The sequence below is a fragment of the Varanus komodoensis genome, unplaced genomic scaffold (genome assembly GCF_004798865.1).
Source record: "Varanus komodoensis strain SLA01 unplaced genomic scaffold, ASM479886v1 scaffold16, whole genome shotgun sequence".
NCBI classification, from domain to species: domain Eukaryota; kingdom Metazoa; phylum Chordata; class Lepidosauria; order Squamata; family Varanidae; genus Varanus; species Varanus komodoensis.
In genome coordinates, this window is record NW_025335468.1 from 11,632,369 (window position 1) to 11,654,193 (window position 21,825).

General features: G+C 41.5%; 2 protein-coding genes across 4 annotated transcripts in view; both read left to right on the forward strand.

The window, feature by feature from the left end:
• Positions 1 to 7,172, forward strand: part of ABCC8 (ATP binding cassette subfamily C member 8) — a 103,029-nt gene extending 95,857 nt beyond the window's left edge. For all 3 annotated transcript variants that reach the window (XM_044425761.1, XM_044425762.1, XM_044425763.1), the window contains 6 exons: positions 627 to 705; positions 2,731 to 2,839; positions 3,750 to 3,853; positions 4,400 to 4,533; positions 4,684 to 4,746; positions 6,944 to 7,172. In XM_044425761.1, the coding sequence (XP_044281696.1) occupies positions 627 to 705; positions 2,731 to 2,839; positions 3,750 to 3,853; positions 4,400 to 4,533; positions 4,684 to 4,746; positions 6,944 to 7,081 (627 nt within the window). In that variant the 3' untranslated portion in view covers positions 7,082 to 7,172. The remainder of the gene's footprint in view (positions 1 to 626; positions 706 to 2,730; positions 2,840 to 3,749; positions 3,854 to 4,399; positions 4,534 to 4,683; positions 4,747 to 6,943) is intronic.
• Positions 7,173 to 12,705: 5,533 nt separating this feature from the next.
• On the forward strand, positions 12,706 to 14,309 carry KCNJ11 (potassium inwardly rectifying channel subfamily J member 11). Its single transcript, XM_044425824.1, has one exon. The coding sequence runs from the start codon at positions 12,706 to 12,708 to the stop codon at positions 13,900 to 13,902; it is 1,197 nt and encodes a 398-aa protein (XP_044281759.1). The 3' UTR covers positions 13,903 to 14,309.
• The last annotated feature ends 7,516 nt before the right edge of the window (positions 14,310 to 21,825 follow it).

Genomic DNA, 21,825 nt, shown 5'->3' on the forward strand with positions numbered 1-21,825 from the left:
TCTGGTAAGCGTACACAGACTCTCCTGCTTGGACCTATGCTATGAGATAGGATACATAAGAACATATACTAATTATAACAAGAAAACTGCAGTCAAAAACATTCAAGTTTAAAAGAAAACAATTTTATTCTAATTTTCTTTTATCTTTTGTTGCTGAACTTTTCTAGTCATCGTCCCAACAACTGGGCAGCATGCAGTGTCATGTTTGTGCAATTGGAGTTCCCCTTCATTCCTCCCTTCCCCCTTGAACTTCCTTTGTCCTTCAAAATCTGTTTTGGGGGTTCCCAACTTTGTGGAGCAGTTTTGAGAATGTGCGGCAGGACTGGAAAAAGGGGGATTCCATTGTTAACTGCTGGCAGACAAGCACAGTTTGATACAACACTCCCTCCTTCTCATTCTATGGACATGAGAATATTTCTTAAGGCTTTAAATTCACATGGCTGTCTATAGCAGAAGAGGTTCTTTAACCTCTGCTGGTAACACTTCTAACCCCAATTTGCTCATAAAGGGTCATATGTTCCCTCTAAAACAGAGGATGAAAATCTAACTCTTTGTTTACATTACTCACTTTTTAATGTTTTTGATACAATTTGTGTTATATATGCATAATTTATTTATTTATGCAGATTGGAATATGCGGCCGAACAGGGAGTGGAAAATCATCTTTTTCTCTTGCCTTCTTCAGAATGGTTGATACCTTTGAAGGTAAGGCTGTACCTTTGAAGGTACCTACATATCTGGTAGCATTTTGGCTTTACTTCTGTCAGCATGGTTGCTGGCTTTATTCCAAATGAGGAACCAATCTCTGCTTTGCTTATTGATTTCTGAAACTGACATGAAATATTATTCAACTTTAGCTCCTTCCTCTTCCCCAATAATACAACAAGGAGCAGATATTTTTCTTTTTAAACCAAAATTTAGATTTTGCCTTTTTCAGGATGATTAATGGTTTAGCATGTTTGTACTGCGCTGTGTGGCTATTCTCATTGAAGTCAGTAATAGAATTTCCATTTACTTCAACAATGATAAAACAAACCAGCAATCTTTGTGTTCAGTGCCTACTAATTAAGATATGTCAAATGCATAATGGGACCCTAAGGCCTTTCTTTCATGATTTAGCAGCTTCAATAGCAAAGCCATTTGTGACTGCAGGTGATTTCTGAATAATCAGAAGTATAGTATCCCACTGCAGCATAACCAACACCCCACTGCTCACAAAATTTTAGTTTCTAGTACAGTGCTTCAAGAAAAGTAAGGGGCCAGGTATTATAGGTTCTGCACAAGCACAGAAAACAGCAAAAAAAAGATATTAGATCTAGAGTAAGTAACTGGAATTTCACTGATAGAATGAACTCTCCTTCCACCCTCAAAAACCTGCTCCAAATGTTTGAGGGACCTCCTGGGACAGTGTAAAAGACTGCAAGAGAAAATAATAATGAGGGAAGGCCACCCTCCCTTTCCACATGCAGATGCTTCCACTGGATCCAAGCCATACCCCTTCACCAAAGACTGCCTTCTGTTCACAGAAGAGCTTTTGACCCAACCCTTGACATTTAATACACTGTTCCATAATAGGATCCCAACTCTCATTTTTTAATTTTCAGTCTCCGTTGGCTGTAAATGTGCAAGCACCTAGGGCTACTGTATGTATTTGCGATAGTTGCAAAGAGATCTTGGAACACAAATAGCCAAATTTAGCTACTTTTAAGTTGCATTGCATAGTAAAAAGCAGACACATCACCCTGCCAATAAAAGTGCGTATAGTCTTTGGTTTTCCCATATATGGTTTTCCCAGTTGCAATGTATGGCTGTGAAATCTGGACCGTAAGGAAGGCTGAGCGCCGAAGGATTGAGGCCTTTGAATTGTGGTGCTAGAGGAGACTCCTGTGAGTTCCCTGGACCACAAGGTGATCAAACTGGTCAGTCCTAGAGGAGGTCAACCCTGACTGCTCTTTAGAAGGCCAGATCCTGAAGATGAAACTCAAATACTTTGGCCACCTAATGAGAAGGAAGGACTCCCTGGAGAAGAGCCTAATGCTGAGAACAATAGATGGCAAAAGAAGAAGGGGGCGGCAGAGGATGAGGTGGCTAGATGGAATCACTGAAGCAGTCGGTGTGAGCTTGAGTGGACTCCGGGGGATGGTGGAGGACAGGAAGGCCTGGAGGAATGTTGTCCATAGGGTTGCGATGGGTTGGACACGACTTCACGACTAACAACAACAGCAAAAGTTGCATTGCTTTCAGCGAAAGAAAGTTCAGCATGTGCTTATTTCTCTCAAGGAACTCAATAAGATTTAAAGATATTCTGCCTTTGGCTGCATCAATGCACAAGCTGATTTTGGGCTACCTCCAGCTGTCCAGATTACAGTTATATCTTGCATCCAGTTATATATGTTTTAGTACCATTTCTATCAATAAGGGTTTCCCCATCCTATGCACCACTTTAACTGCAGTAGAGGAAAAGTAGCGTAAGCTGCTATAGCTATTTATTTATTTCATTCCATTTCTGTGCTACCCTATAACCCGAAGCTTCTCTGGGTGGCTTAGAATGCTAAAACAGCATAAAATACAAAGGATGCAGTACCATCCTGTGTAAGGTGAGTAAGTACCGCTCTCTGGCTATGAACTGATGAAATGTGCTGTACCTATAGTGTAATGCAGTGTAATTTAAAAAGAGTCTGGTGTGACGAAGAGCATAAACCACATTCATTTTTGTTAAAACAACAACAGGAAGGATCATTATAGATGGCATAGACATTGCCAAGCTTCCCTTGCAAACCCTGAGATCCAGGCTGTCCATCATTCTCCAAGATCCAATATTATTTAGCGGCACAATCCGGTAAGTGCTAAGTGAGGGGTGCAGGGCTTCCTTCAGCCTAAGGGCCAAATACCATGTTGGAGAAGCCTCGTGGGGCCATATTAGTGGTGCATGGAGCTGAAGGCAGACGGGGCAGGGAGAAAACACGAACAATGCCAGCACTGTGCAGTTTACAGCTCTTTCTGGCACTAATAAAGCATTAGGAGAGGCATTTCACTCTTAGAACTGGGGAAGACTGCACAAAAATAGTAAGCAGCTTAGGGAACATGGCATGTCCTTTGGGGACCTGCAGAGAGCTGGATTTGTCTCCCAAGCCTGACATGCTGCACCTGGATGTAAGAAATTTGACACAGTCATGCTTCTGGTCTCTATATGCCAGGTCTAGCAACTTGAATACCGTTGTTGCAAAATCACTCCTAGCTGCAGCTGGGACTTGCTAGGCCAGTATCTCTCAACAGGCAAAGAGGAATTCCATCAATAAGAAAAGAAGTCTAAACATGCTAATGCTTTAATGTATTTTGTGGGTCTTTGTCTACAAGCCTCCTTGGATGCAAAAGTTAGAACTGTCACAACAGAAAATTTCAGAATTTTCAGATATGCCTCATTACTCCATCCTTAGTGGCATTTTCTTCATGAGAAGTGGCTGGATTTTATGATGAAAAATATGTGGCTATTTCTTGTGTTTACATGAACATGGCATGAATTATTTGTAATAGATGAAATCGTGGTCTCATTTGCTTGTTCCAAGCATTTTTATATGATTTGGGACAGTGCTAGAACATAGAGTCACATTTAAAAATTAATTGTGGTTCTTCTGCTAGACCTGCTGTCTTTGGGCTTCTTTATGCAATGAATAATGGTTGCTGCTCACTAAGTGTGACAAAAAGCTAAGAGATTTGATACCATTGTCCTTTTTTTTTTCTTTTCACAGATTTAATTTGGATCCAGAAAAGAAATGTACAGACAGCATGCTGTGGGAAGCTCTGGAGATAGCACAGCTGAAGCATGTGGTGAAAGCTTTACCAGGAGGGTTAGGTAACAACTCTTTATATGTGTGGTGGGGGAAGGAAATTAGGATCTGTGGGAGGCATCATGCTCCCCAAGCACCATCCTCTGGGTCTAGAGGGGAGGTGAATCCTCAATCAAAATCAGTCCCCCTATTTCTACATTAGGGCTGTTTTGGCTCTTAGTCGTGACTAATGACTAATGGGACAGTCATGACATTAATGGAGTTGGGGAGTCAACTTTTGGGAAGTAAGCATTAATCCTTAAGAGAATTTCACTATACTGAAATAAGAGGCTGAGCCACATTCTAGAAAAACTCTTAGTGTAGCACCATCCCTGGAGCATGTGTCTGAACATAGTGGGGGTGGCTGTGGTTTTGAAAGGAGCTTGGAGGGATGCATAACCGTGAAAGTGGTATGTGTGCATGTAGGTTTGAAGTAGGAAAGCTGGATTGCCTGCAGTTGTGTGTGTGCAGGAGAGAGGGAGGGAGGGAGTTGCGATTGGGGATAACAAGGAACACATTCGTGAATTTGCACAGGCCTCTATCTCTCTAAATATTGATTTTGTTCTACCCAGATGCTGTAGTCACAGAAGGGGGAGAAAATTTCAGCCAAGGGCAAAGACAGCTGTTCTGCTTAGCCAGGGCATTTGTACGAAAGACAAGCATCTTCATCATGGATGAAGCCACAGCTTCTATTGACATGGCAACGGTGAGTTTAGTGTATCAATATTCTTTATGAATATCAGATTCTTTTAAGAGCAAAATTATTTGTTTACTAATTGGCTAGAACAAAGCCTGTATTTAATTTATGCCAGCAGCTAAATTAATACACAGAAATATTTGTTGCTTGCTTCTGTAGGAAAACATTCTTCAGAAGGTTGTAATGACTGCTTTTGCTGATCGCACTGTGGTGACAATTGCAGTAAGTATTTGCTAGTGATTTGCCATACATTTCTAGCATAGTGGTAACTTTTTGTTAACAGGGCCTCCCTAACCTTGCTTCTAAAATAACTTCATAGTGTTTTTTTCCATTTTAAATAGATTTAAAATATTTCACATAGATTAACAGCTGACAAGAGAACTCTTGTTAGTGTGGCTGACTCAGTTGCAAATATATTTAGGCATAAGATGTTTCACTTAATTCTGACAAAATGCATATTTCAAACCAAAAAGAACAAGTCATCAATGGTCCTGAGAACTGCTCAGAAGAGATGCTCATTTGGGAATTTTCACAAAGCTTTTCCTGGCAGCAGTTCCCAGATGGCCTGCTGGTGATCTTTCTATTTTACAGTTACTTGTAACATGAACTGTGAGCGCTAAGAAAATGCAATGAATCGATGGACATATTGAACCATTATTATGATAATTTCGTTGTGTTATGTTATAATAACATATGTTGCATGTTATAAAACATGTTATGATAAGATAACACTCATATTACCTCCGAAGTATTTCTTTGAATGAGTGTTTTGAAACTGTAGGCTTGAAGAGCAATATTTTTGTGGATGAAAGTAAAAGTTTCAGACTAACTGCCCTTCCACTGAGGGACAAACAATGTCACAATAGACATTATGAGATGCTCACCAACTACTGTGAACAGAGAAAAAGGACAGACTGTTGAGAGTACAAACAAGGCTTAGAAATGATTCCAGCATTTAACAGGGAAAGAAGTTCTCAAAATTTCAGATCTATTTATTCCATTTAGGAGACATTCTGACAAATTTTAGTTACAACGGGTTAAAACCAGAATTATTCTAGTTCAACTGTGCTAAAAGAAATAAAATTCCCTATCCCTCATTCCCAGAGAAGCCTCTTCACAGCGCCCTGATAATGATACACAGAGTATTTGTAGAATAGGGTGACCTGTGGTTTGGAGGGGAAATTTCCTGATATTGGCCAGAGGAATCTTCTGCAAGCAGAGCTTCCTTTCTCATGGAAAGTTTCTTCCTTTCTTAGATCCAATGGAAAATACTTTATGACCACTTCTCAGTTTTAAGGGGCTTTAAAGTAAATGACAACAAATGTTAAAACACAGTGAAACTAGAAATAGAGTAAAACAATACAACCCAGCTGAACAGTAGGCAACTTTTAAAAAGTGTTAACAGCAGCTTAACTAAACTTTAGAGACAGCCTATGGAGTCTCTCCAAAGGAAGGAAGATCTGTAACCTGGGTGCCAAAGTAAGAAAGACTTTATCTTACTTCATAAGTAAGTGTCCCCTTGTGGGTGGTGGGTGATGTTGAACTTTAGTTACCTAGGCTCCTATGGAAGCAGGAGCCAGTCCTTCAAACTGTTCTGGCCCCAAACAATTTAAGGATTCATGAGGTATGACTCAACACTTTAACTGCACTTAAAAACAAAGTGACGCTGGAAACCTCAAGACTCAGTGTGTGCCATGAGGCGCTGCTCTAGAGTTAGCACAGAATGCGACTGTGTGAGCCCTCAGGAATTGCATCTTTTCTGCACACAGCCCCTTTGCTGAAGGAACTACCCCATTCGTCATTGCACCAGGTAAAGCCCTGAACAACTTGGGACCAGGATACCTGAGAGAGTACCTTCTTCCTTCCCAGCCTGCCCAGGCACTGTGGTCATTGGAGGACTCTCTCCTGGTGGTTCCACACAGACCCATCTCCCAACTGGATACCATCAGAAGAGTATTCAGTGTGGCAGCCCCATTTCTGTGGCATCCGCTGCCTCAGAAGATCCAACAGTCTCCAGCACTGTGATAGTTTTGGTGCCTGCTATTAAGGCAATTTTATTCCAGGAAGCTTTTCCTAATTTTTGTTTTTAAATGATTTAATATACATAGAACTTTTATTTAACTTTATACCTGTTTAACCTTATTCTAGTGTTCGCCACTCTAGAATCTGCTGCGGATGTGGAGTGGTACAGAAATGCTATAAATAAATAAACTGGAACTCAGTGCAGACTAAAAAAAATTCAAGTGATATGCTTCAAGAAGGCAGCTTCTCTAAGGGTTTGTGATATGACTTTCTGAATCAGAATGAACTGGCAATTGTGTTTCAGTGAGTGGAGAAGCTTCAGTAGAATGAAATCGTTTTTGACAAATTTGTATTTTGATGGTAATAAGAATTTTCATCGTGTCTATTTGTTTTGCAGCACCGGGTGCACACTATTCTTAATGCAGATATGGTTATCGTAATGAAGAGAGGAGTTATTCTGGAATATGATAAGCCAGAGATTCTTTTGGAACAAGAAGACAGTGTGTTTGCTTCTTTTGTCCAAGCAGACAAGTAGATATAAATAAATCTTTGACAGTGCAATTTTATTATCCATTTTCTAATTCTGTAAATTACCTGTAAATAAAAAATCTGATTATTTAATACAACAGGGCTCAGTTTTTTCATTCTCAAGAAATAAGAGTTGTTTTACCTCTGAATCACTAATACATGATCTTTATTAATTTTTCAAGGAGCAGCTTTCCTAGTTAGCAATTAGATTGCTTATTTCTTTTAATCTGCATTCCTACCTGATTTATCCCAAAGTCTCATATTGAACAAACTACTTTTAAAAGTAAAATGATAAAATCAAATTTAAACTTTGAGGCATTTAAATAAAGGCCTCATTGGATTCCAAGTTAAAAGTGCTAACCATCCCCATCATGGGCTGCACCTTAATCAGAAAAAAAATCTGACAGGAAAGTGAGTCCCAAAGAGAGGAAACTGTACAATTATAGATAAATTAATGACACTGCCTTACATACCAGGTTGTGCAAAGCACAGGTTTAATGGATAGCAGAATATAATATTAAAGATAAAAATATCATAATAATCATAGAGGCCCAAAGCCATTTGCACCTTTGTAGGCCAGGACTAATAACATGAACCATTAAATGCAATTAAACATACTACTGACAGGTAGCCATGATACATAACAAATATGGTAAGTATGTTCATTATTATCAACAGTGCAGGTTCTGATTATAATTGCTCAGATGCAATCCAATTCCTAATGACATTTTTGCACAATCTACTACTGGTAATCCTGTAACTAAGCCCCCACCTGTGCACTGCCCAAAAAGGCACCTGAAAAAGAGATGTTTGCATAAATAAATGGAAATAGGTAGGTAGACCCATTCAATTCTGGAAGAATTACTGAAGAAAACTATAATACATGCCACCTGTGACTGCGATGAGGTAACCAGTGTCTCCAGGCATTAAATGTAAATAGGTGATGTCCATGTCTGCCCTCTCTCTCTATGGATCCCTGGATTGGATCCAGACTAAAGGTGCAATGCTATGGCTGGTAGATGCTGCTTAGATGGCAACAGATCAGGCCACAGTAGCAGCTCCCAGGTGATAAATCCATTCTGAGGTCAGACCTGGGACACTGTAAGTTACTTCCCTCTGCCCTAGCAGCCAGCACAGTTCTTTTCACATGGGCTGCAGCCCTCAAGTCACAAGTGTGACATGGAGCTGGCATGTGATGGGGCTCAGGAGGAGAAGAGTAAAGGGGATGCTCTGGCAGGGTGCCTCAGTGATGACATCTTTGTCTTTTGCAGGACAGAGACATGAGGAAGTCATCCTAGCCTATGCATTCCTCCTGCCCTTAACTGGATGCCCATAAACATCCACATTTGGAGGGTTACATGCAGCTACATTGGATGGCTTCATTTGTTAATTATGCTCAGCTTAGCATTAAAATCAATGGAACTTAAGGTCATGACTAAATTGTTCTACTGATTTCAATTGTTCAACTAACTTAGCCTGAAACCAGTTCAGTATCTCTGAAATGGATAAGAACTGGACAACATCAAATATAGGACACTATCAAATTAAATAATACTTTCTGACAGTCCTGCAAACACAGGACTGTCCCTTGTAAAGAAGAGCACATTGGTCACCCTAACTGCAAGATGGTAACAATATACGGCTCTCCATCTGACAACTTATCACACTTTCTTAAGTGCTTCATTTCCAGCCTTTGTCTGATTTAATGAAATGTACTTCTTGTTTACATGCCATCAAGTCATCTCCAACCATAACAACTGTATGAATAAATGCCCTCCAGAATGTTCCATCCTTCATAGCCCTGCTCAGCTCTTGTAAACTCAAGACTGTCTTTCTGTATGATCCCTCTCATAGTTGGTCTTCCTCTTCTGATTCTGTCTTCAGCTTTCATTCTTCTGTAGTCACAATTTTTGGGTGCTTAATCTTCAGTTGTAGTCCTGCTTTTGCACTTTCATTTTCATCAATATTCTTCAAAGCAGCCTGTCCATTTATCTCTTCTCTATAGTAGTTTTGTATGTTAATTCCACCTTCTCTTTTATTTTCACCTACATTTGTGTTCCAGGCACCTATGAGGATCAGCATGTCTTGGCTTTATGTGTTATCAATATCCTTTTGGACACTCGCATATAAGTTTTCTATTTCTTCTTTGGCAGCTGCCATTGGAGAACAGACTTGAATTATGGTTATGCTGATAGGTTTCCTCAGAGAGTTTCTTTCGTTCATTACCAAACTTACCCATAAGTCTCTTCCCTTAGTGAGGTGTTCATAGCGGAATCTGAAAACATGGTTGGATAATCCAGTAGTAGCGATGCAACAGACTACCCCTTTCAAGCATTTTTGCTGTTCTGTACTCAGCCATGTGAAACACAGCAAGGGGGCATTTTGCATGTACCCCCTCCTCCCATCTAGTCTCGAAATAAAAGCAAGAGCAATGAACTTGTGTTTCTAATGGAAAAAATATATAATTTCCACTCTTGCAAATTGTGGCTTTGCTTTAAAATGTTATACAAGGTGAGTTTGCAACTAGCATCAACAACAATAAGAAACGTACCAACAGAAAATAAAAGATTAATAAAACGTAAGATTATTCTTTCCAACTCAGGAAAGGAAACTTCAAATGTGAAGGCAAGGGAAAGAATGTAAAGCGGGAAAAGCAGGATTTTCACTGCATACAACCATTTTAGGGGACATCTTAGTCAATTGTTTTAATTGTTCTTTTAAATATTGTAAGTTGTCCTGAGATCCTGTATAATAGGGCGGCATACAAAAGCTTTTAATAAATAAATAAGTGGGCATACCCAACTATTACAAATAATTCTTACTATAAACTTCCTTAAAAGTAAAATGCTTCATTATAATAACCTGGAAGATAAATACACACACACTCAGCAACAGAGTTTAGGAGCAAAGATGTGTCAGGCTAGCAATGGATGGTGTTCTGCAAAAGACTTGGGAAATGGCTACTCAAGGGACCCCTTATGCTCACTTACGAGCCTGCCTAGGTTTTAAGGTCCATAGGAAAGACCTTTCCCTTCATTCTACCACTGCTGGGGAGACATGTTGTGCAAACAGAAGAGGAGGCCTTCTGGGTGATTGGTCCCAGGTTCTAGAACCTGCTGCCAGGGATAATCCTGTAGTCATATCTTTCTACTGCAAAGATATTTTTATTTTGCGCCAGCATGTTTGCTGAATTCAGTATCAACTGGTTTGTGCTGTTTATATTTTATTTATTTTCAACTGATGAACTTTCTGTGTGATTTTAAATGTAGTGAGTTTAGTGAGTTTTTAAATGTAGTGAGTGTAGTGAGTTTAAATATTGTTTAATTTAAAAATAGGCACATTTATCTCTATTTTATTAATGTCTGCTGCCTTGGACAGTCTCTTTAGTGAAAATGCAGTGTATGAATAAAATAAAATCATATTAATGCAAAAGACCTTCCAGAAAATCTAATCTGAATATTGAAATCTCTAGAAACGTGGTTCTACACCAATCTTTTGGCTTTTACACTCACAGTCAACTGTGCAAGGAGGCCTGAAGAAGTAATAAGCAAAAGACAGGTATTCCCTGCTCCCTGAAAAATATTTGAAGCAACCATGCTAATCATTTGCAGAGCTATGAAGTAAACCAGAGTAAAAAGAAAAACTGTTTGCAAGTGACCAAAAAAAAAAAAAAAAAAACCTCCACAAAACATTACAGATTCTTGGGAGAAGCAGATATAAATAGTTACGTTTATCCACGCCTCCCTCTCTGATAAGCTCATGCTGAACAACCCATTTAATATTGTTAAATATGCAGTCCAGGATAAATGTACTAGCAATTAATTCTGTCAAGCCCTAAGCACTTACACATGAAAGTCAATGGCATCCTAATGACCCGATTCAGTGATTCAGCAAGCAGTGCTACATTATATCAAATATTAGTTATGGTAGTGCACAAGAACAAATAAACAGTACAATTTTTTCAAGGCAAAATGACTTGAAATGCTACAAATTATTCTATAAAATGGCAATGAATTCTGAAAGGTCTGAACTAAGCACTGCACAAATATAAAACAGAAGCAGAAAGCAGTATCTATATTAAAAATAAATAAATCAGAGCCTGCAATCCTATGTCCACTTATCTGGGAGTAAGTTCCACTGAATTTAGGGGAGTTGACATATATAATATTGGAGTCTTAGCAACTGAAGGACACCAAAGAGTAACACAAATAATTAAGTGGAAGGAAAGGCAGCTTTTGCATGCAGAAAGGCATCATGGATAACAATGGAAAATAGAAATTGATTACCAATAATGACCAGAATTGCTACATTTGCTTAACAAGGGAAGCAGTTATCAGTGTCTGCAAGTTTCTCTCCCCACCCCCTCCCCAACCAGTAACACTAGAAAGACTATGTTATCACCAGTCACAAGTGGTCACTTTGGTTACCTTGTATGCATTTGAGCTTTGCTTGGACACAACGGTATTTCACTGGCTACACCATTCACAATTTATTTTCTCTGAATGCCCCTGTACGTATGTTGTTGCTCATAAAAGATGCATTTAATAAATTGGACTCTAGTCAGTGGAGTCAAAGGCAAGGACTAGCTGCTGCCACTGGTCACTGACAGCCTTTACTTTGCATCCAGTGACAATCCCAAAGGGTTGTCATTCACAAGCAAGAGCGTGTGCTGCCTCTCACCCACAAATTATCCAAGATACCGCATTCAACAAACAGTGGAGCTGACTACAGGTCGTTGATTAAAAATGGAAGCAGCTGGCAAGCCACAGGCACTGCCTCTTGCCCAACAGCCCATGGCTTGTTTAACCATCCCATGACTATCGTGCAGTGTGAACAGACCCATATTTTCCCCTCTCTCTGGATTGCACAGTGTTTAGGTTGAGAGAAGAGCCTAGTCAGGAATCAGTAAGGCCGCCCCCCATTCACAGCTTATCCCCTTCAGAGATCGATGGGCCCAACTGATAACCAAAACAGACGAGTTGCCAGAGCAGGTGCAGGCACCTGAAGCCTTCAAAGCTCTTTCCACGTCCCTTCTTCATTTCTCCCCTCCCCTCGCCCGGCCAGCCCATCCCGGCATTTCTCCTTGGTGCGGCGCGCCGCTTCGCGAGAAGACAAGAGGGCGGCTCGGGGGTCCTTGCCTCGCGCGTCCCTCCCCCGGGCGCGGGAGTCACCTGTGCTAGGCTTGCCTTGCGCGACAGCGCCCCCTGCCGGCCCGCACCGCGCGATGCTCGGGCAGGCGCCCGCACGCGCCTGTGCCTGCGGCTTCCCGAAGCGGCGGCTCTGCGGGCGCTCGCGGATATGGGCGACGGTGCCTCGCGGTTGGAGCATCTCCTGTCACACGCGGGCTGGTTGGCTGCAGGAGAGTGTCACGAAAAGCCTCCGCCGCCGCCTCTTGGCAAAAGCCGGGGAGGGCTGTGATTGGCGTGCGCAGCTGGGGCGGCGGGGGCGCGGATCGGGTTCGCGGCCCCTGGCGGGGCGGCGGTGGGAGGGCGCAGAGCCGCGGGTGAGGGCACTCGGCCACAGGGCGGAGGAGCTGGCGGCGTTATGGCCCCGTGCAATCTCGTCCGGGCGGCGGGCATGGGGCGACCGCAGTAGGAGCAGAGGGTGCGGCGGCGGGAGCTCATGCCAGCCATGCTGTCCAGGAAGGGGATCATCCCGGAGGAATACGTCCTGACCCGGCTAGCCGAGGACGTGCCCGAGCAAGCCCGCTTCCGCGCGCGGGAGAGGAGAGCGCGCTTCGTGGGCAAGAACGGCGCCTGCAATGTGGCGCACAAGAACATCCGGGAGCAGGGCCGCTTCCTGCAGGACGTCTTCACCACCCTGGTGGACCTGAAGTGGCGCGACACGCTGCTCATCTTCACCATGTCCTTCCTCTGCAGCTGGCTGCTCTTCGCCATGATCTGGTGGCTCATCGCCTTCGCGCACGGCGACCTGGACCACAGCACGCGGCGGCTGCACCTGCCGGGCGACGACGGCGCGGCGGCGGGCTTCGTGCCCTGCGTGACCGAGCTGCACTCCTTCACCTCGGCCTTCCTCTTCTCCATCGAGGTGCAGGTGACCATCGGCTTCGGCGGCCGCATGATGACCGAGGAGTGCCCGGCCGCCATCCTCATCCTGATAGTGCAGAATATCGTGGGGCTGGTGATCAACGCCATCATGCTGGGATGCATCTTCATGAAGACGGCCCAAGCGCGCCGGCGCGCCGAGACGCTCATTTTCAGCAAGCACGCGGTGATCGCCCTGCGCGGGGGCAAGCTCTGCTTCATGCTGCGCGTGGGCGACCTGCGCAAGAGCATGATCATTAGCGCCACCATCCGCATGCAGGTGGTGAAGAAGACCACCAGCCTGGAGGGGGAAGTGGTGCCCCTCAACCAGATCGACATCCAGATGGAGAACCCGGTTGGGGGCAACAGCATCTTCCTCGTCTCCCCGCTCATCATCTGCCACGTCATAGACAAGCAGAGCCCCCTGTACGACGTGGCCCCCTCCCATCTCCACCACCACGAGGACTTGGAAGTTATAGTCATCCTGGAAGGGGTGGTGGAAACCACGGGCATCACCACCCAGGCCAGGACATCCTACCTGGCCGATGAGATCCTCTGGGGGCAAAGGTTCGTGCCGATTGTGACGGAAGAGGACGGGCAGTATTCGGTGGACTACTCCAAGTTTGGCAACACAGTGAAGATCTCCACTCCTAAGTGCACTGCCAGGCAGCTGGAGGAAGACCCAGGCATTTGGGGCACCATTGCCTTGTCACCGAGGAGCACCATTAGGAAAAGATCTGTTAGGTTAAAGCCCAAGTTTAGCATAGCAGATGAGCCTTCCTGACGCGCCCTGTAGAGCAGGCTGGGGTATGTGGCCTCTGTTTCAGGTTGGCTCTGCAAGGTAGGTAAGATTATTTGGTGCAATGTGATTCAGGACAGCTAAGGAAAACGGAGTATGTATCTTATCTCTCTGACTTTATTTATTTGTACAAATACTTTTAGGGGGATAAACAACCCAAACTGAGAGGTTTCTCTTTTGAAAACTATTTTTTCTGTATTGAATTATTTATGTCCTGGCGTTGCATGGACCTGCGCTGATTTTTTTAAAACACTTATATACAAGTATCTCAGTTCTAGTTAGAAACGGATTCATTAGGTTCAGTAACGGATTCATTAGGTTCAGTAACAAAAACAATAACAGCAGCAGTAGCAACAACATTATTAATATTTATGAGATGAGAGTGACTTGAAACACAAGGGTGCCTGTTTACACTGCAGTGCTTTATGTCTTAAATAAATGTACAGATTAATTAAATCTATAAATAATATAGCATGGTTTCTTTCAGTGCAAATGAATTAAGAAATGTATGGTGTCATTAAGTGTGTAATTAACTTAAATTTAATTGCACCCCCCTTTGTTTCTTATACTAATGTGGGGAAAGCTATGGGAAATATTAAAAAAACACAGCAGCTGCAGATGTAGGGTGGCCAGAGAAAATGTCTTAAATGGTTCGATACTGTACTGTACATATCCCCAAATATGGCAAGAATGCAATTATAAACTTTATAAGATTTTATTTAGTGCCACCTGCCACTAATTTGGTAGACATGTTCCTTTGGCTTGCTGTATAATAATTGAAATCCAGGATTAGAACCTTCATCTTAATGCAAGTTTAATAGCTGAGGGCACAATCCTATGAATGCTGAGATAGTAAAAAAGCCTCCCGGCTACCAGCTGTGGTGGTTGGAGAATTCTGAGTTATAAGACTTTCTCTGTCTAAACATGCATTGATTGAGCCTTACAACTCATTTAATTTAAATGTATTTATTTAAAATGTTTTATACCACCTTTTGAGGCAAATCCTTTTCCCAGGTCCTTGCACCCTTTGGAAGAAGAGAAATGCTATTTCACAATTCTAGAAATTTTATTCAAAAAGATTTTCCAAAATGTATTCCTAATGTAACAGATAAATAGTGCTATATAGCCAGGGTGTGTACCCTTTTCATATCAGCATCAGCACTGGCTGATATGCCAGTGGCATAGTTTGCCTGGCTGGGATGTAAACCTATAGTTCTGGCACGCAACGTCGTCTATAAATGTGCAGCCATTAAAAAAAAATTAGTAGACAGTACAAAAGAAAGCCAGCACTGGGCAGAGGTCAGTGGACTAAGACCAGGGCTACCCAAGTTCCTTTTCACTCAGTCATGAATGTTAATGGGTAACTGTAAGCCTATCAGACATTCTGGGCCTAACCTACCTCACAGGGCTGTTGCAAATATAAAAGGAAAGGGAGAGCCATTTATGGCATCTCAGGTTCTGGCAATGTGTACTGTAAATTATACAAGTAAACACATTGCCATTTATTTGGTTCAAACTTTGGAAGCAACTCAGTGACAAGAAAAAGAGAAATATCTTACTGAAATTCATTGTGGAATTTAACTCATCATGACTTATCATTTAACTGTTGGACAGAGCCACATTTAGATTTAAAGTAATTTAATCCAGTAGCTGAAATGAAATCAGATCAACTTAATTTTGCAATTTGGTACCAGTCTAGCAATGTGGGTCAGGCATGTATTAGTCACAACTGGAATGATAACGTATTTACCAAACAAAGCATACAAAAATGTGATGTGTATAACAAAGATAAAGTCTTAATCTATGATAAATTAGCACTGTAGTACCTTTACATGCTTTTTAAAATATTTGTTGCATGTATTGGCATCACTGTACTAATTAAGGCAATTTTTTCCACCTTTTACATATTCTACATGAAACAGAAACAGTTTGTGACATGGAAGTGGTATAAGTATTAATAATTTCATATATTTGTACCACAGAAATAAAATGCTACATTTATTAAATATCAAGAGTGCAAAGTACTTGCTATTAAAAATGTCTGCCATGTTGTTTATAAGTAAACGATTACTTTATCCTTATCACCCACAAAATCCACAGTTTTCTTACAGGTACGTAAATGCTCTTGATCTCCCCTATGATGACCCTATTAAGCATGTCATTCTGCCTCTGCTCACCCTTGTTTAATTATAAAAGTGCCACATTGTTGATTTCAAATGAAACTGAGCTGTGTTTATGTTCTCAGATCTCTTATTTGGCATCAAAATGCCATTTGAATGATGTACTGAAAAGTGGGTTTAGCTTCTAACCTCTGCTTCACAAACAATCAGATCAGAAGGTGTGGCTTTAAATTGATTTTAAACTGTTGATTGGGCTAAAACATGCTTAAATCTAAGTGTTACTTAGCTAGTTTGTGAATTGGTCTGTATGTTGTGGATTGGAGGATGCCCTCAGTAGTAATCTCTGAGCCATTTTGCACAACATGCATTATATGAGGGTTGTTTCCGCCTTGAACAAGCCATGCCTAGGAGGTATAATTGTTTCAATGGGCAGAATGAGGATTGTGCATTCAAAAAGCACCCTCCATAGGGAAGGCTTATGCCAAGTGGATATTCATATATGCCTTCCATTGGTTGAGGACATTTATATAGTCATCGTTTCCATATGTGTGTGAAATGGATGAATTCTTACTCTTCAGAGACTTAGTGTAACTGATGCCATCACTGTAAGTTCCCTGGGCCTGTATATTTCCAGCATGAAAGATGCCAAAAAGGAGAGTAAAAAATATACTAAGAGACAAGGATCACATTTGCTTCAGCTCTGAATTTCATTTATTTATTTTCCTTTATTTATTTACCACCACCACCCCTTTTTTTAAAGGAGGGGGCAACAACTGAGTCCATCAGCGAGTGTTCCTTGGTGAAAATTATGGGTGTAGAGTCCAGGTAACTGAAGTGAAACATTTGGCCTTCACATTCATTCAGGTTCAGTATTCCTAACTTAAGTAAATTAAAAATTAAAAAGCTGGAGAAAAGAAGGCCAAGTGGTGAAAACTTCATCTTACCTGCAGAGATACTAAAATGAAGAAAGCCATTCTTCTATATGTTTCGCAGATGTGACCTTCCTCCAGATTCGTCTCATGTCTGACGTATCTGGGCATGGGGACTGCAGTTTCACTGGGATGGGGAAAAAACCCAGCTCTGTCCCTCTTTTTCATCAAGTACAAGTGAGACAGGAAACCTATGCTGGAGTTTGTTTGTGTGGTTATAATCCTGTGGCATGGAAACAAGGCTGAGCACCGTTTCTGCATCCCTTCTGTTGTCTCCGCCAACCCCAACAGCTCTGCTCTTGTCGCCTCAGCACCTGGTTTAAAGCTTTGGTAACCATGCTGCTGACAATACCCATGTGTCTCTCGCACGCACTGCTCCCCATCCCAATAAACAATTAAAATATGACTCTGGGATCATAAATATATGATCAAATATGAAAAACCATCAGTACAACTACACTTCATACAATAGTTGCAATGGCTACTAAACTTCATGAAAACATACCCAAGGATTTGTGGTTTACCCTCCATCATGCTGCCAATGGAACAAGACAAAGAAGAGGTGCTCCTTGCCAAGTAACCATCACCCTCTTTACCACTGAGCAATTTATTAATCAAAATCTCCTTTTGCAATAGGGATCTATTTTCATGTGTGTTCTTTGCATGTTTTTATGTATTATGTCATTCTTATTCCACATTATTCTATAATTTTCAAAGCCCCCTCTTAAGGGGGCTATGTGCATATTTAAGTACATAGTTTAACCCCATCATATGTGCAGATACCCATTCCTGCAAGGGCTGGATCAAATGAGGTGACTGTAGCAATTCTAGCTTAGCAGTGGCTCTAGTTTCTATAAAGCTCCGACGAGAAAAACCAGAATCCAAACAGATAGTTCCACTATGCTCAAGAGCTTGTCATCCTAGTGGATTTTTTCATTTCCCCCCCAATGACCCCTCCCCTGCAGTTTATGTATATCTTATTTGTATATCTTTTGTATTGTAGGGTTTTTTTCCTGTGGATAAAGATATATTTTACAGATGATACAGAAGATATTTCCATTGATTTGTCTTTGTTGTCACAAGATTGATAAACCAGGGCATGACGTGGGCAATCAAAGAATGCAGGTTTATTGCTTTTCTTCCTTACACTTCCTTGTGCTTAAGTGTGACACACAGAGAGAGCACAATTTGGAACTAAAGAGGGGGGAAAGGATTTCTATTTATTCTGTTTCTAAAAAATACTATTTGTCTACTCCAAGTTCAGTGCCGTGGCTTCCTTTGTGATCCATCTCATATTTAGTCTTCCCTTTTGCCTTCTGCCTTTGACCTTCCTTACCATGATTGTCTTCTCCAGGAAGTCTTGCCTTCTCATAACATGTCCAAAATATGATGGCCTCAATTTTATCATTTTTACTTCCACATTTTTATTCTGTAAACCACCAGTGGTATACAGATGCGATGGATGGATGACTGTTCTTCGTAAGAGAATTGCTGCAACCCTGTAATGTCCTTTTTCAGGTACAGTGACCAGAACTGTACACTATACTCTAAGTGTAGTCACACCAAGGATTTGTACAAGGAGAGTACAATCTTGGAATTTTTGTTTTCTGTTCCTTTTCCTAATTATGCCTAACATGGAGTCTGCCTTTTTCACAGCAGCTGAACACTGGACGGACATTTTCACTACCACTCTAAGATCCCTTTCTTGCTTAGTCACTGCTAGCTCAGATCCCATCAGCCTATACTTAAAGTTGGAATTTTTTTGCTCCAATATGCATTATTTTACACTTGCTTACTTCGAGCTGCATTTCGATGCCCATTCTCGCAACTTGGAAAAGTCCCTTTGGAGCTATTCACAATCCCTTTTGGTTTTAACCACCTAAATAGCTTAGTGTCATCAGCAAATGTGACCACTTTGCTGCTCACTTCTAATTCCAGATCATTTGTGAATAGATTGAACTATCACTGATACTAATTCAGAATCTCTGGGACCTCATTGTTTCTCTACTGGGAATAATTACCAGTTATTCTCACTCTCTGTTTTCTTTTCTTAACCAGTTCCTAATCCATAAAAGGACCTCCGCTCCCCCACTGCCACCATTCCATAACTGCTGCATTTGCTTGGGAACTTTTGGTGAGGGACTTTGTCAAAAGCCTTTTGGATGTCCAAGTAAACAATGTCTATTGGCTTGCCTCTATGTATGCTTATTGACAGTCTCAAAGAACTCCAATAGGTTAGTGAGATGGGACTTACCTTTGCAAAAGCCATACTGACTGTTTTTCAGCAGGGCTTGTCCATCTATGTGCTTAACTGTTTCTATCTCTAATAAGGCTTTCAGCCAATTTACGCAGAACAGATATTAAGCTGAAAACCAGCAATTTCCTGGATCCACTTGGATCCTTTTTTAAAAATTGGTGTTACATTGACCATTCTTCAGTTCTCTGGTACAGAGGCTGATCTTAGGGACATAATGCATGTGTTTGTAAGAAAGTCAGCAATTTCATATTTGAGCTCTTTAAGAACTCTAGAATGGATAACATTTGAGTCCAGTGATTTATAAAATTTTTGATTTGTCAAGGTTGATAATGTCACCTTTTGTCACTAGTATCTGCCTTAATTCCTCAGACTCTCCAAATACAGATGTTCAGAAATGGGCATCTGTTCTGCATCCTCTTGTGTGAAGTCAAATGAAAATAACCTATTCAGCTTCTCCCCTTTTAGCATTCTTTTAATTCCATTATCATCCAATTGGTCCAACAGTCTCTCTGGCTAGTTTCTTTCTTCTGAGATACTCAAATATTCCTTCAGTGTTGGCCTGGATGTTGCAAGTGTTAACGTTCCACAAAATTATTTGCTGTTTGCATTTTCTTTGTACAAGCTTGTGCTCCCTTTTGTTTTTCTGATTTGGGCAAGATTTCCATTTCCTGAAGGAAGATTTCTTCTCCCCAATATTATCCCTAAAAATAGAGTTAAGGTTAGGTAACCTCTTGGACTTCATGCTTCCTTTCCAAACTTGTGGAATGCATGTTATGTGCCTCTACTGTTACTGTTTTGAGTAATCTTCAAGCATTTGAAAGGGATTTAACCCCCTTGAGTCCTTTCTTCAACTCATTTTTCTACCAGTTCCCTCATTTTAGGGAAGTTTCCTCTTTTGAAGTCAAGTGTGACTGTATTGGACGTTTTTAGCAATCTTTACCTAATAGATTTAATATAAATCTGAAAGTTGCCATGGTCTCTGTTTCAATAGGTTCAGCAGCATTTGCATCCCATACTATATCTTAGGCAACACCACCTAAGATTAAATCCAGAATCGTCTCCCACCATGACCAACCGTTCTAGGGCATTTAGGACACTGAGAAATGCCACCTCCAGTATGCCTGTGTAGATCAGTAGGTCACGGGTGGCAGGGTGTTATTGCACCCATGCTCTGTTTCCCACAGGTAGCTGGTTGCCCACCATGTGAACAGGATGCTGAATAGAATGGATCCTTGGTCTGAGCCAGCTGAGCTCTTCCAGCATTTGCATTGATTTGAAATGTTCAGATCATCTGTTCATTGGAACAGTATTTATCTATAAATGACAGCATCCATCTATCCCAGGTGCAGCTGCCCACCCATTGATAGAAAAGCCCAGTATTTTTCTGTCCTCTTCTCCATCACACAGTTGTTTTAAACAATGATTTTATGGTAGCAACTAGAAAGTAGAGGCTCTTGGAAAATGCATCCATCTCACAGCACATATCCATGCTGCATTTGATTGGTATCCTTAACAGCTGAGCATGCTTCACTGTGGTGCTGGATCTTATGCATGTAAGCTGAAGAAACACAGTCCTCTTGAGGTCTTCCTATCTTTTAATAGCCTAGGTCTATGACAGACATACTGTTTTGTCTCACATATCCTTTCTTGCCACTGAATCCAAAATAGAACGTACGATCATTTGCTGCAGAGTCAGTGAAATGTTTTCCATACATTCTGGATTTGCCAGCTCTTCTTCAGAGTGCAAGGATTGCTTGAGGATTTTGTAGAGTAGAAAAAAGTCCAGAAACTAAAATGAACAAGGGGCTGAAGAAACTCTCCAGGAAGGGAAGGTTACAACTTTGAAAAAAAGTTTGGCTTAGAAGAAAGGTGGGCCGTGGAGGACATGTAGAAGTGAACAACATTATGCATGGAGTGGAGAAAGTAGACAGGGACATTTTCTTATAATACTAGTGCCCAGCATCATGGCATGAAGCTGACTGGTGGCAGATTCAGGACAGATAAAAGCATGTCATTTACATGGCACACAGCTAAATATAGATTAACTGCCATAAATCAGGGATGGCAACCAGTCTGGATTGCTTGAGAAGGGGGTTGGACAAGTTCAAGGGAGACGAGTTGGCCAGTGCCTCCCGAGTCAGCTCAGTGAGCCTATGCACAGCAGGTGCTGGAAAGCATGGACAGGACTACAGCTGCGCACCTGGCCTGCTTGCAGATTCCTGTGCTCAGTTGCTCGGCCACCTGGTGAGTAGAGGCCTGGACAGAGGGACCTTTGGCCTGATCCAGCAGGGCTGTTCTTCTGTGGTTATTCTATATAGGACAGCATCTCTGTAACCTTAGGAGAAGCAAACAATGCAGATGTCTCACTGACCCCATTTCTAGTATTTTTATTTTCTTGTATTACTCTAAACTGCACACATGTTCTGCACATTCTGAACTAATAATTCCTGACAGCTTTTTTTACCAGTTGACTATTAATTTGAAAATATTTCCTATAGAAGAATACTCTGTCGGAAGTTGACAGTCCGAGAATCCTGCTTATATAAACTTCCTGAAAGGTTGGATTTACTATGATAAAGTTTTTTCTTTTGTATTTAAACAC

Coding starts and splice junctions, on each gene's coding strand:
- KCNJ11 (XM_044425824.1), top strand. CDS start 12,706: ATGCTGTCCAGGAAGGGGATCATCCCGGAGGAATACGTCCTGACCCGG.